At 37.2% G+C, this 15,003-nt stretch overlaps 1 protein-coding gene across 1 annotated transcript; it reads left to right on the forward strand.

Moving 5' to 3' along the window:
- The first annotated feature begins 334 nt into the window (after positions 1 to 334).
- On the forward strand, positions 335 to 10,369 carry LOC112558274. The gene is made up of 15 exons (XM_025228641.1): positions 335 to 699; positions 3,605 to 3,695; positions 5,405 to 5,438; positions 6,022 to 6,157; positions 6,452 to 6,518; positions 6,656 to 6,762; positions 6,937 to 7,022; positions 7,280 to 7,341; positions 7,528 to 7,649; positions 8,093 to 8,183; positions 8,655 to 8,763; positions 8,915 to 9,089; positions 9,362 to 9,551; positions 9,718 to 9,925; positions 10,233 to 10,369. The coding sequence occupies exons 1-14, from the start codon at positions 529 to 531 to the stop codon at positions 9,879 to 9,881; spliced, it is 1,605 nt and encodes a 534-aa protein (XP_025084426.1). The 5' UTR covers positions 335 to 528; the 3' UTR covers positions 9,882 to 9,925; positions 10,233 to 10,369.
- Positions 10,370 to 15,003: the final 4,634 nt, after the last annotated feature.

Below are 15,003 nucleotides of genomic sequence, written 5' to 3' on the forward strand. Positions count from 1 at the left end.
GGTATCCAGAGCAATTTCTCCACTGATTTAAGACGCCATGTCAGAGGTTCAAAAGATAGTTTTCTTTACTTAGCTTTAAAGGTCATGCGCTGACTGAAAGAAAATCCGGCTAGCGTTCGCGCTCTGCAATACAATATCTTGACACATAAAACAATCACTCAAAACTGTTTTTTCTCTATATATATATTTTTAGAACCTAAAGCATCAATCTAGTTCTGTTGTGTTTATATCTGGATTTTATTTTTGTCAGTCTGTTTACTTTATTTACTTCCTAGAAGGAAGATAAAGACGTCAGTCGCTCATACTCTACTACACCTTTAAGTACAAAAACAAAGAGACGTCACAGTCAGTTAAATAACTCCGACCGGTTCACTCAGAGCGTGGCGTAGCCCGGAGACAGACCCGCTAGACCGGGTAGAGAGCTCGACGGACAAGGACGTACTTGCAGTCAGACGAGTTAACACACGCACAGGCAGACATAACACAGAGGTGTTCCATAACGGAATACCCACTTTCCAGGTGATCGGAATGGGGGGCACCGGACAGGTGACCGCTCTGATTCTCGGCATCATCCTGGGAGTTCTGATAAGTCCGGTGGAGGGGCGTTTTCTGAGATTCGAACCCGGCTATGAATACCAGTATAAGTTTCACTCAGATGCACAGGTACATGGAGTGGATACCTTCACCGTAGCAGCCAGGGTAAGTGTGAACAAATATAAAAGAAGTAACTAGACTAACATGTCCCAAATCCCAGTTAACCACCATCAAGAGATAATGTTTGTGGCATAGCAGTAGTAGTACTACTACTAATAATAAATGCATTATAGATGACAATTACAACGTACATAATAAATAGTATTAGAGCAAAAGACGAAGATTATACACTGAACTATGTGTGTGCGCTAAATGCGTAATAAGTGTGTCTTTGTAATTAAATGTTAATGCGGGAATGCATTTTAGTTATCTTGACTTAGTTTTGAGAACCACTGCATTAGAGCATCATGCGAAGATTCAGTGCTTGGTAACACTCACGAAGTCAGTAACAAAATACAGGACAAAAGCCTTCATCTACATCTACGATGGTATCTAAAAACTTTCATGCCAGATAACTTGAACTGTGATTGCCAGTATTTTTGTTTCTTTTTTGCGTGGTGAACCCGTGTTCTTACTGTTAGTTCCCTTGCTGTTGTTCCTTCTCCTCCCGTTGTTGCTATGGAATTATTTCAATAATCTTGGTGTGCCAGATTTTGTCCGGACACTATATTAGCATCAGAACTGACATGGATGAAAAGGTAGATAAATGAAAGGAGAGAGAAAGATGGATAAGATCTGGGCCAGTTCCTTTCCCGACGGGTTGAGTTTTATTAAGAATTTTTTTTTTTTTTAACATTTTGATAAGAGTAATCCATTTCTTCGAAAACGGCTGAAGTTAATATCATTTCCACACCACCTCACCTCTACCAGGAAGGTCCCACTCAAGTTCCGCCAAACAAAAACAAAAAGGGATTAATTAATCCCAAAATGTTTATTTTGTATATTCTATCTAGTCAAAAAGACAAGTCTGGATCTATATATGACATGTTTGTCTCATGTTAAACCTTTTATGACATTCAAATCAGATATGTTTATCTACTTTATGATCGGTTATCAGAACCCGGATGTTACTTTGGTGGAGGCCTGAGCCCCATTAAAAATGTCATGGGTGAGCGATTCTATTCACTTCGTACCAGGATGTTCTCGCAACAAGTGCCTACTGCTCGAAGCGGCCCACGCCTGGCAAACTAACCATGGGCGTCTCGAAAAATTCCTTTGTCGTCCCCGAGAGGCCGTCGAGACATTGTTACACTTTTTGTTCTCGGCGGATGTTGTGCAAGCCTCGTTTGAAAAATAGTCGACTCCATGACGACTGTTTCCTTACATGATAATTAGTATTTACATATCTTTTGTAGGGAAAAAAGTGTAGGAAGCATTGATCATCATGCAGCTTCGATAATTTACACTTTCAGACTTAGCTTGCATTAGTTTGTATTACAGTTTATGCCAGCTGTTCTCTTGCTTACTAGGCTTGCTGCGTGAGTTATTGTCTAGTCTGTGGAGCATAGTTCTGTTTACCCTCTGCATTTACTGGAGGACAACCTCCAATCTGTGGCTTATAGGTGGTCAAATGAATCTTACAGCATCTTCTCTTCCGTCTCTGCGAGATGGACTTTCGTCAGCTCTGGTGCCTTTATGTCAACTTCCTATAATAGGTTCTTAAGTTTACAGAACGCTTCTGTGAATCTCTTATTCTCAAGACAACGATCCTGCCAAGGCAGATATTTACACCATTCCCTTTTCTGATAGCCGAATGGTGAGGGGCCTGAGTTCGATCCCCCATATCATGACTCCCTATATAGAGGAATGAGGAAGGTGCAGCAAGGTAAATGAGGGCAAGGCCATTAAAAAAAAAACTGGCCCCGAGACAAGTCCCTCCCGCATCGACAGAAAGATTACGGGCACCACCTTAACCTTTTGACCTGATCGAACGAGGTATGGATCGACAGGTCCTGGCAGACTCAGCGACACCGTATCATATGTATACATAAGCATTAAACTAAACGTGATTAAACATTTTTTTAAGTTTCCTTCTCTAATTCTGTCTGCATGCAACAAAAGCACAGGACAGCTTAGCAAGTGGAGCTGGGTGACGCAGTCCTGAGAACGGTCGCGGCACATATATATATATGTTAACACAGACATTCTTGGTCCCTGGTAAAGGGTACAGTAGACTTTTAAGGGTATTGCTTCCATTGGCCAACATCTTACAACTTCCTGGTTGGAAATTTTTTTTTTAATCTTTATAATTGATGACGTATGCTTCTCAACACCTACCTTGGGTCCCTTTTCCGATTTTTTCATTTATGTCCACTATTCGCGCTGAACGAAATAACATTACATAATGAAAACGGAGAAAGGGAAAAAGTTGTGTTTCATAGTAAATTCGCCTTGGGTAATTTGACGGTTTAAAATATAAAGAATTCTTAAAGAAATAAGCGATTTAAAAAATGCGAAACCTACTTACGCAAAGCAGAAGTTTTTATTTTACAATTCTATCATGCTAGACATAATTTCATATATCTACATTTTAGTACCAAGAATGATAACTGTCCGTTGATTGACGATTTTCAGCCAAAACCATGAGTTTTCAGGGGGAAAAAAATCGGCTTACGTCAAAATTAGTCACCTTTTAGCCTGACAACCGCTGATCTGTCGATCTGCTTTGGAGGATCAGCCAGGTCATGCGTGGAGTCTGACATTTTTCCAGGAATTAGTGAAATGACGAACGACTCAGGCAACTAAACGTCTAAATATTAACTCAACTTTCCATAATAAGTTCACATAAAATGTTTGTAGTTTAGTAAGAAAGTCTCTCTCACACACACACAAATTCCGAAGCAAGCTAGAATTTGTCCACATGCAATAATAATGAGGAGAATATTAAGAGATCGAGAGACATTGATGGGGCAATCGTTTTAATGATCTCTAAAGATAAATTTGTGCAAGAAGACTATTTAAATATTGTTTTTTCCGGTCATTAGAGTGTATTATACTTCGCCCTAAACAGGTGGGATATTCCTGTCTACGGGAGTTGGATGAAGGCCAAGAAGTGACGATTCGGGTCATTGCTTTCACCCTGGAATCATCAAAGACATCACGTAAGTTCTTCTTACATACCATCACTTGACTAGGATCTTAGATAAATCTATAAATAGTTGCAGTAACGATCATATATTAACGTACGTATATTCACATGTATGAGTAGAAGTCGGACCCTGTCACTTCTAGCGTACACTATATTACTTTAAAATGATTATCAGTGAGAATGTGAGGAACTGTAAAAGTGTTTGTAGAGTTGAAGGCAGCTTAAGGTCACAACAAGCCTTATCTTTGTAATAGGGACTGGTGGTATACTATTATAATAGTAACATAAGCAATAATATACTTTGCGTGTGTTGGTGTGTAAGAGAGAGGGAGAGCGGAGAGCGTTAATTTGTACAGTTGCAGTTAATTGTGCAACAATTATAGTGTTGACGGAGCGTTTTAAAGACCTTATAGCAAGTTAACAGTTTTTTTAACTGTAATTATAAAAAGTTATCAAGTTTGTGGGACCAACTTTGAAAAAAGAGATGCAGTTAAACACAAATTTCCACACCTTATTTTTGGGGGAATAAAAGGTAGCATGTCGCGATATTTTTTACTCACTATATATATTACCAGTGTACGTGTACCAAGCCTATTCTGTGCTTCGAGAATTTTCGCTCAAACACAAAAAAATATTTCAAACACCGCAGATCTTGCTAATTATTATAAGAACTAGAAAAGACAACAGCTTTTATTGGAATTAACGTCCACCACAGAATTAGTGATGATCTTTTATGTTCCTGGGTTCAGATCCCGTCTCGGTGACTCACACCTCTAGACTCTCTCTGTGTGGAATCAGTTCACAGCGCTGGTACTCAAATTTCCACCCGACTTAACCATCCATTTTCTTACCCTCCTCCCTGTATAACTCGACGCTTACTTACTAAAAACACAAAGTTCACCGCTCAACATCATCTCACTACAGCCCGCCTGTAGAGAGTATGAACAGAAAGCTGACATCATTTTATCAACATTTTATATAGCAGAAATTGTTTGTGACAACGACAGCACAAATGCCTGATTATACTTCAGATTGCTGTTGAAAAACGGGTTAGGTTTCGACCCCACACGAACGATATTATGGTCTGCAACGTTGGGTTCGTTAATGATCCTCGCAGAATGTTCGGGTATCCAACATGGCTGCCGACGCGACAAGGCGCCATGCTTCTGTAGCCACAAACTTCTGTGGCCGAGCACACGAATGGTTGAATATATAGTTGTAAGTTTAGAGCCGGATACCTACACAAGTAAACAAAATCGGCAACAGATGTGCATGCATTCGGCACGAGAATTATAATCATTGGAGACGCATTATCATTGACAGCCACAGCAGTGGATCAAAAATGGCTTGTACAAATCAATATAAGCCAGAGATGATCAATGTTCACAATGTAACTACTTAATTCGTTTGGGTTTTTTTTTTTCAGTACCGAGCATTCATAGGAAACTATATATATTTACAGAGATAATGTAAAAGTTATTTTTGGAGTAGTTGCAGCAGTACGTGTACTTTGATTATAGTCAGATCATAAAGAAATTCTACATTCAGAAAACCACAGATCTATGTAAATCAGTTCATAAAATAGAAATGTTTCAAGTTTTAATAACTTTGGCTTCTGCCTGCTATACATTGCCAGGCATATTATTATGAAGAGGGTTAACCAATTGTTTCTGATTAACTTTAGCAGAGCTCTATATTTTCTGTTCTTTACGTCCCTTGCAGAGGCTCAAGGTCATGACTGGGATTTCTCAAAGTGGTAAGGAAGTTAAACCCAGGGACATGGTTCTGGTTGAACAGGTCTTACCTAGATTCAGGGGATGAAATTTAAACAGCTGCAGGAGTGAAGAGAAATTTTAATATGTTATAGTAGTAGTAAAGTGGGAAAAGGGAACCTGAAAGTCAAACTAAATAGCATTTGTTTTAGGTGTGGATTAACCGTCTTCCTTCATCTTAAATTTGTTTTCACTGAGTGAGAAAATATAGCCAATATATTTTACTTTTTTGGTACACTGTTTCCAGTGATAACTTTTGTTTCTTCTTTACGCCTTTATTTCTCCATTTTCCACCACTCCCTATCTCTCTCTGGTTAAGATCTAGAATCTGTTATAACATTTCACTCTGTATGTGGCACCAGCTTACATGACTAAACTCACTATGATTCATCCTCCTTTGGTGATGATGTAAGACATCAGCCACAAGACAACTTCATCTCTGTTCATCTTTCTCTTTCACTCACTGATCACTTCTTGCCTGTTTTTTGTTGATTCCACAAAGTCCCTATCAAAGTTCAAGAGTTCAGTTTGTGTCAGAATTATTTTTGACATGCCTGTCATAAACAGGTTCTCCTTTGTGTTGACATCCCGTGGGGAGGTACTTCGTGTACTCCATGAACCAGATGAACAGGCAGAGATACTGGCCATCAAGAAGGCTTTAGCAGGCATTTTAGCAGCTCGTCTGCATGATGACAAGGACAAGGTGAACAGCTTCAATAGTTTTACATAGGTATATAGCTGGACAGATGAACTACAATGGCAGTGGATTTCCCTGACCTTCGCTTACACAAAGAGTGGCAGGATGAAAAAACATCTTGAATAAGAAGCTGAAATAAATGAAACATTGATTTACTGATTAGAGAACAAATATTTGCACAATTAAGGATGGCATCAGTGTTTAAAAAGAATAAAACTTGATCTTTTCGCTGAAGTTTAACTTGTTCTTTTCATAAAGGATTGTATATGTAATATTTAAAAAATATTTGTTGATATTTAGGACATCATAGACATAATCAGCACAAATGACGGTTGGAAGTACCACATCCAGGAAACAGGTCATGAAGGTGAATATATATAAATATTTGTGCTCTTTTTCTAATATAAAATATATTGCAGTGGCTGAGAAAGTGTAACTACACATATGCCTTTACCAGTTTAGTATGGCTTATAACAGTGATTCCTTTCTTTTGTTGTTATCAAGGCTTGCACAATGCCACATATGAAGTCCACACAAGTGATGATGGCAAAATTTTTACAAAAACCAGGCACAATCATCCTGTACCACATGCAACAGGGGCCTATACCAAGGTGATCAACATTATTATCCAGCTTCCTTTATTTGAACTAACAAAAACCTAAAATATTAAATTGCTTTTTTATTATTTATTTTAATTTCTGATGCTGAAAAGCTGACCAGTTTTAATTGTAATGCTGGGATTGATAGCAGAGCTTTTGTTTGATATGCAATGTGGTCTCTTACAGACAATGCACTACCATGAGGACATGCGCATTCTGCACACGGTTGAGGTTCAGGAGCATTTTGATACTTTGGATAATCCACCAGAAGGGTATATATCACAGCATATTGCATGTGCAACATCACACCACCACTCAATTTTTCTGTTTTTTTCACTTTACTTTTCCTTTTTTTCTTCTGTAATCTGCATAGCCACATCAGTAAATTTTGAAACAATTTTCAGAAATTGCTTTTACAATTGAAAAAAGACGAGTTAATCCATGCAACCATTTCTGCCCTGTGTTTCTCTCTCCAGTCCTTTCTTTCACATGACTTGAGACATTAACGTTTACTGACCTATTTTTACAGGTATACATCACATTTCAAAGGTCATCAATCACCAGACATGCACTTTGAAGATGAAAAAGTTGGTAAGTCATTTTATTATTGAACCCAAATATTGATTGGACTGCCCTGTTGCAACTTGAACATCTCTTCGGTTTTATGTACTTGTTTTTTTTTTTTAAATGTCCATATTGTATTATATATATTTTTTTTTGCGTTCATAGATAGGTGTTTACTAATGCTGTACACTTTGTGTCTGTGTCTCTATTCAGTGGTGCCATCCATGACTGGACAAGGACGGGGTAAACTAGAATTTCTCACTAGACTACGCTTGAGAAATGATCCAGAGCTTCCTAAAGTCAAGCTTGTGACCGGCTCCGTGCATGTGGATAAGGTTTTTTTGATTTGGTCTTTATGCTTTCCATGATTTTCTGCCTTAGGAAAGGTCCTTTGACTGTGTTTGGTGAGTTAGGATGCTGAGTCTAAAATGAAAATTACCAAACTGGTTTGTTTGGCTAGTGTTCTATAATCTGTTAGCTTTTTTGGTTTCATCAATTGAGAGTATCATTAAATCAAAGAATAATTTTCTTTGGCTTGTTTGGTTGTTCTTACTGAGGGTAATTTAATTTTACTGGATTGGTTTATTTCCAAATGCTTGGATGTGATAGTCAAAAGCTGATGGAAATTAGCAATGCTGGATTGATGTAAAATATTGTTTAGTGATACTTATTCAGCTTTGATGACAAAATCGTGAATGTGTTAAAAATCTAATTTCTTTATGCAATCTCTGATAAAGCTTGTGAATAAGCTTTATATAAAAATGTTCATTTTTCTCAGGTTCCAAGCAGACAGCCACATGCAAACCTCACAACTGTAATTGATGACATAACTGGTAATCTGACATGCATGCGTCTTCAGCCTGCAAAAGGTTTGATTCCAGTATGATAAAAGCTCTTTTTATTTGCTCTTAGGAGATAAGGCTGCAAAACCCAAGATGTTGGAAAAGTCTCTTATCATAAAAGGTCTAGTTAGCTGCATATGCTTGTATGAAAATATGCAATTTTTGTTTTTGGTTCAGCATTGCTGTCTATTGTTAACTCACTAGATACTGAGTAATTCTGACCACTGTTATGTTAGCATGGAGTAACCAAAGACAGCATAATGACAAAAGTCACATGCAGAACCAAGTATGTCAACTGTAAATCTGTTCCATCTCTCTTTATTTTTCATAATCTTGTTTCCGTTTCACTATTTTGCTGCATTGCCTGAATTATCTGGGCCTGTAAAGTTTGAAAAACTTCAAGATTTAAGAAATATTTCCCTGTAAAAAAATTGAACTTGGATGAAAATGTCATTACAGTTATTGTTTGTGCTTTTTTCTGGGTTTTTTTCATGCCAGGTTCTAAAGCACTGATGGACTGCTTTGCTCTCATGCTTGATGTACTGCAACAGCTTCCTGATCATGACTTAGAAAAGCTCATACAGGACTATTTTGGACCAAAATCCAGGTCAATTTAATTATTTTCTCTCCTTTCTTATGGGGAATTTATTTTCCTATGCAAAAAACTTAACAAATGATGTTAAGATTTTTTTGGAAATGTATTGTCACTAAGCGAAGACTATGCTTCACATTGTTACCAGCACTGTTTTGTCATCCAGACAGGAGCACCACCAGAGAGACCGTGAATCTATGATGGATGGGCTGTGGTCTGTCAAGTCTGATCACGTTCAACAGCTTCTAACAGAGTCTGTACTACTTACAGAAGATCCTGAAGTAATATTTGTTGAGAGGCTTCTGTACCATGTGGCAAGCACAGACAATCTTCCCGCGGAGGTGAGATACTTTGGTGAAGTGAAAAACTAAAGATAAGCTGAAATTTATTGGATTTCTTCTGTGAACAGTTTGTTTACATTCATTTTAGGAGTGTTTATTTCAATGTTGATTAAATAATGCTTATTTAAACATTAATCATACACCTACATATTCTTATTAAAAAAGCTGTGTATCTATTTTTTTCTCATTGAATGAGTGATCAAACCTCTTTATTATTTAATAGTTCTTTGACATCAAATATTTTTATCGTCATTTGAATTCATTTGTGTCAGTCTATAGTACAAACCATCATTTCACTGGCCTTCAAACCGGAAGAGCATGCAGCTATCTTTCACAAAGGGGAGATCCACCATCGTGTACTTTTGACTTTAGGGGTGTTTATCAATCTGTTGAACAAAGATGGACAAACCCAACGAGCATCAGAACTTGCCTTGGAACTGCAGAGCATGCTTGGAATCCATGGTGAGTCATCACTCATAAGCAATATTTTGCTTACCTTTTTTCACTATTGTTTATTTTTCTTTTTTAGCAACATCATTGCTGTATTTCTGGATAAAGAACTATTCTCTTGCTACATGCGTGAAAGCTACATTTAATAAATCAGTTTTTGCATTCCCTTTTTTTGCAGATCCTTGGGTGTACCGCAAAAAACGAGAGACAATGACAGAGTGGGAAGCTATCGATGAGGACTTGCGGAAGGTTGTGTTGCTGGAGACACTGGGAAATGGCAGACTTGACCAGTCTTATGAATACATTGTGTCACACGTCAATAGCACAACTCCCAGTGGGTGAAACGTGCTGGTGTTCATGCCCTTCGAGACTACCGCCATGACCATGTATGTGTTGCAAGAGATGTTTGAAAATTGTTTACAGGCTATTTGTTATCTTTTTCTTCGATTATTTTGTAATCTTTTAATACAAGTGCCAAAACTTTTCTAATTCTTTATTATTGCTTACTGCAAACATTATTCGGTGTCTATGATTTGATCATATGCACAAAAAGCTCTGTTATCTAAGAGAAACGAATAAATATAACAATTATTCAGAATGTCATCTTGTTAGGTCCTCAAATGGTATTCAAAAGAAAAAGTAAAAATAAGTAAAAGATACTGAAGCTTGACAGCTTTGTTGAATGTTTGTTAGGCTGCAGATGTCATCCTGATGGCAGCATTGTATGATGAACATGAGACTGTCCGCTATGAAGCAGCCCAGCTCTACAGGCGTCATCCTAATAACCACCTGTTTGATCCATCACTAGAGGACACTGTAGTTCATGAAAAGTCAGTGGTTAGACCTCCATCTGTCTTTAAGAAAGATATTTTGTGATAGAACTTTAATATTTTAATAAATATTAGATGGCAGTTAGTTATTAGGCCATGTTGACAGATTGGACTAACAGTATGCAGCTTCTGTGTAAGGAGCAAATAAGCAGCTGCTAAGACAGGTGAGAGGAGACGTGTAACTTAGTGATTAGTGTGCTGAACTGTAGAGCAGAAGGCTGCTGGTTGGAGGCTTGCTTTGAACTTTGGCTGGAAAAGTCCTCACTGCCCACCTAGCATCTGCTTTGCAGAAATGGGTACCTGATAAAGCAGGGAAGGTGTTAGTAAATATGGCTTACCATGTTTACAGCATAGGGTGTTGAATGCAGAACCTTTATTTACATGTTATCACAACAAGTAAATGAAGTTTGAGCAGAAGAGCTAAGCTATTCATGAAAAGGAAGATGATTTGTGATTTCATTGAGATGGCAAAGCTTTAATTGCTCATGCACATCGTCTCTGAGGTTAAAAAAAGGTTAAAGATGTACCTCTCAATATGTCATTAAAACACTAGATAAGTAATGTTTTTCTCTGTTTTGATTTTCATACATAATTTTCTAGACCATGAACACTCATTTACAGCAAGACTACTGGCGGAAATGGTTCTGTCTATGCTGACCCTTTGACTTCTGACCTGACTGGCCTTGAGCCTCTTGATCGCAGACGCCGCGCAATAAAACTGTTTGAGCCTTTGAAGTTCCTGATCAAGTCACCTAGTGTCCAGTGGGAGAAAATTATAGGCTCTGACAAAATCGGTGCTTCTTTTGGCCTCTTCATAAAAAATGAATTGGACATCAGTATTGGTATGTCTTCTGTTTGTAAGGAACTTTAATGACTTTATTGATGATGAATGGAAGCTGAACAAAGGGGTTGGTGGCAGCCAGAGGAAGCGATGGTCATTACTTTCCACTCCATTCTAAAACAATTGTTTGTTATTGCAGCTAAGTAACAACAGATTGAAAGAAACTTAAGTCCAGGGTCCAGCACATTATGAAATGGAAGTTGTATAGTTTTTTCCAAGCATTTTGACACTTTTTTGATGTATGATTTTGGTTTTTTTAGCACTTCTGTCAGGTCATGCTAAAGTGGACATTCACGATGAGGCTTTTGGTCAAGTCAATCTTGGGTTTATGGGCCAAAATCTTGATATCTTGCGTGCTCGACTATGCTTCCGCGGACATGCAGAATATAATCTCAACCTCTTCCAGGTTTGTCCTGCTTCTTTAAAGCAACGGTTGACATTGTATATCTATTGTACCCTGTTAAATGTTGTTCATGGCATGTTCACCTGATGTTTTTCGCTGATTCGCTTTGCTAATTTTGCTTAACTGTAATAAGTACCTTTGTCTTCTTCAGGAGTTTGATGTTGGAGAGATTAAACGCCTTGTGGATTTATTTGACAAGTTAAAGAAGCAGACAGTTGATGCTGTTGTCAATGGTATAAAGCTGTTCCGAAACCTTTTGGAAGGGGACATCTCCTTTGAAAAAATACTCAAGAGCTTTGTAGACACACTTACAAATTTACCAGACAAGGTGTGGATCACTTTTTGTTATTGAATCTTCTATCTTTAAACATCATACTGTTATTTAGTGGTAGTTGCAGTAGCGGCAGGATTGGGGGAAAGGGTTTAATTTTTAATGGGGGTCGTGATGAGATTGTCTCTTTCTTTTTAGAAATGCAGATTACAGTTCAAGATTTGTTTCTTTCCCCCAAAAAAACATATACTACAAGTTTTAATAGAGCATGGATATTAAACATTTTAGTTTTGAAGAAATTTTTTAAAAGTATTGAGAATTATATGTGTTTTTTGCTGTTGTTCTGTCCATGCATTTTCCGATTTCTGATATGTGCAAATAAACTGCGATTGTATGTAGGTCTGAAGTGTGGTGGTATGGGGTCTGATGAGGATCTGTGTGGCCAGTATGAATGTGTTATGATGTTGATGATGATCTGTTTGGTTTTTTAATTATTGTTACTTATAACTGTGTGAGCTGCTTCCCATTTGCCTTTCTAATACTCCCTCAGGGATGAATAAAGCTGTACTGTTTTTTTTTTTTTTTTTTTTTTTTTTATGGCGCATACTTCAGTTTCTTTAGCAGTTGTATTGTCTGATAAATAACACCAATTGGATACACTCTGACTTACATATGTGTGGCCCTATGCTCCTTGAGGAGTAACAATGAATAAACTACTATATAATCTAAATTTTTATCATCACATAAAAAATTTATCCAGTATAAATCCTTCAAACAATATGTCAGTTATCCTGTAATGTTTACTGTTGTGAAGATTGTGAATGCAGGAGAGAAAGCTACAGAAGCACTTCGCAAGATAGGAGAGTTTGATGAGAGTGAGCTACCTCCATTCATCACCCCTTTAAAGAATCTGGTATTGAAGATCAACAATCTGGTTGATGACATCCAGTCAGATGTCTTGGGCTTCTATAATGTACGTATAGTTATCACCATAGATAATAGTATTAGAACATAAGTCTTAGTTAATATGTTCATGTGTGCACACATCCTCCTGTCTGGACAATCTTTTCATTTCTTTTCTTTTTGTAGGACTACTAAAGTGCTTGTGGTAGATGTTTGAGAAGTAGAAAAAGAGATCTTTGTCATTTTAAGTGAAAAAGCAGATCTTTATCCCCTCAGATCATGACATCTGATTTATTACCTTCATTTTATTCCCTCGTTCCTATGCCAAATACATTGTTTCAAATTTGATATATCTGCAGTTTCCCAAGGCTGTACCTATTTTTCTTTAACTTTGAAGATGTTGTTTTCCTTCTTTGTTTATTTTTACACTTGTTTTTTTTTTTTCAGAAACTAATGACAGCTACAGTTGTTATTCCTAATGCAGGCAAACAAATCTTTACCTCAGTCAAGGACATAATTGAGGGGCTCAAACATTTCAACAAAGACCCCAAGGGGGCTATTTCTGCTGTTACCAGTGGCAGTTTGACGTAAGCATTTCAACCTGAAGATAGGATTGATGAATTTTTATTTATTTTTTACTGAACAAATCTTTTGCTTAAGAGTTCCATTCTTATATTCAGTTCGGATGATCCTTAATGTGTAAGTGGTCTGACTTTTGAGAAAACATGTAGGCCATGTCAGCTGATGTAACTGCTATCTCCATGTCTTTATCATTAAAATCAAATTTTCTGTATTGTTTCTGATTTGGATATGACTGCCATATATAATTTTATGAGATATCATTTTGCTTCTTTATTGAAGGATTGGAATTCAGGTCAAGGCTGTTGTTGATGCAGTACAGGAAGTTAAAGAAGCATCATTCTTCTTGAAAGGGCAGCAACCGTACTGGTTTGACCTGCGCTCTCAAGCTGAGGAACTAATTGCTCTTTCTCAAGATGTGACCCAACAAATAAAGACTCAGGGTCCTAAATGGATTAATGCCACCATTTATGGTGTCAAAAATGAAATTGAAACCTTTACTGAAGGACAAATTTCTTTGGTGAGTGAGTGGTCATGTGAAATCATGGATTAGCGATGCTTTATTACTGATGACATTACTGATGACTTTCATTGCTGCTTATGTTAAGAGACTGCTGTTGTATTTGATTATACAATTCTTGAAATGGTCGAATCAGTTCTAAAGAACCTGGTTTAGTACCAAGAAAAGTAAACAAACAGTTGTTTCTGTTCCCACCATGGGAAGACATGGCAAGATCAGTATATTCTTATTATCATGGATATGCAGGCACAGCTGAAGCAGCAGGCTATAAAAGAACTCATGGAAGTTCCAGAAGTTGCAAAGGCAATCCTTGATCTGGATAGCCTAGGTGGTGACATCCTGAAAACCTTCATAGACCTTTTTGATCTAGTGGAGACTATGAAGAATGCATATGACCAACTGAAGAATGGGTAAGCTTACTGATCATTCATGTTGCTTTACTGATAAGGATATGATGGATAAGTATATTTTCAGCAGATGTAAATAAAGTGGATAACTAAGAAACACATTTTCCACTTTAACTGTTAGAATAAGTTAACATTCTGCTGTCATAGTTTTCAAGTTTTACTAACAAGAAGTAGATGTAGATGGTGATATAGATGAGCATCTTAATCAAAGGGTTTTCGAACAGCCTTTATAATCATTAGATATAGTTAAATCTCAAAGAATAAGAGATCTAAAAGTATCATATCTAAGCATTCTTTTGGTATCACTTCGCAACAGAAGTCGCAAAGCAAAGGAGTTCATCGAGAGAATCTTTGGACCCAAAGCACACAAACTGTTTCCAAGGCAAACACGTGTATCTGACTCTAAGTGCAAAGGGGAAGGTTTCTACCCAGCTGAACTTCAAGATGGACAAGAAGAATATGAGTATGATGGGGTGGATTTGTTGATGGTATGTAAATTATCTGTTACAGCATTAAACAAATAATTATTCTAAGAGGATCCCAGATGACAATTTTGCTTGAACAATAAGTCAGGTGCAAAATTATTTTCATCTGCATTAAGAAAATTCATCATGATCTACTTTAATTTTCACAATCTAAATGGATAACTTTGTATTCAATCTCAAGAAAGACATTTTGAATATCCCAGTTCTCACCTGCATTTTGGGAAA

This window comes from Pomacea canaliculata, linkage group LG2 (genome assembly GCF_003073045.1).
Source record: "Pomacea canaliculata isolate SZHN2017 linkage group LG2, ASM307304v1, whole genome shotgun sequence".
In the NCBI taxonomy this organism is placed as follows: Eukaryota; Metazoa; Mollusca; class Gastropoda; order Architaenioglossa; family Ampullariidae; genus Pomacea; species Pomacea canaliculata.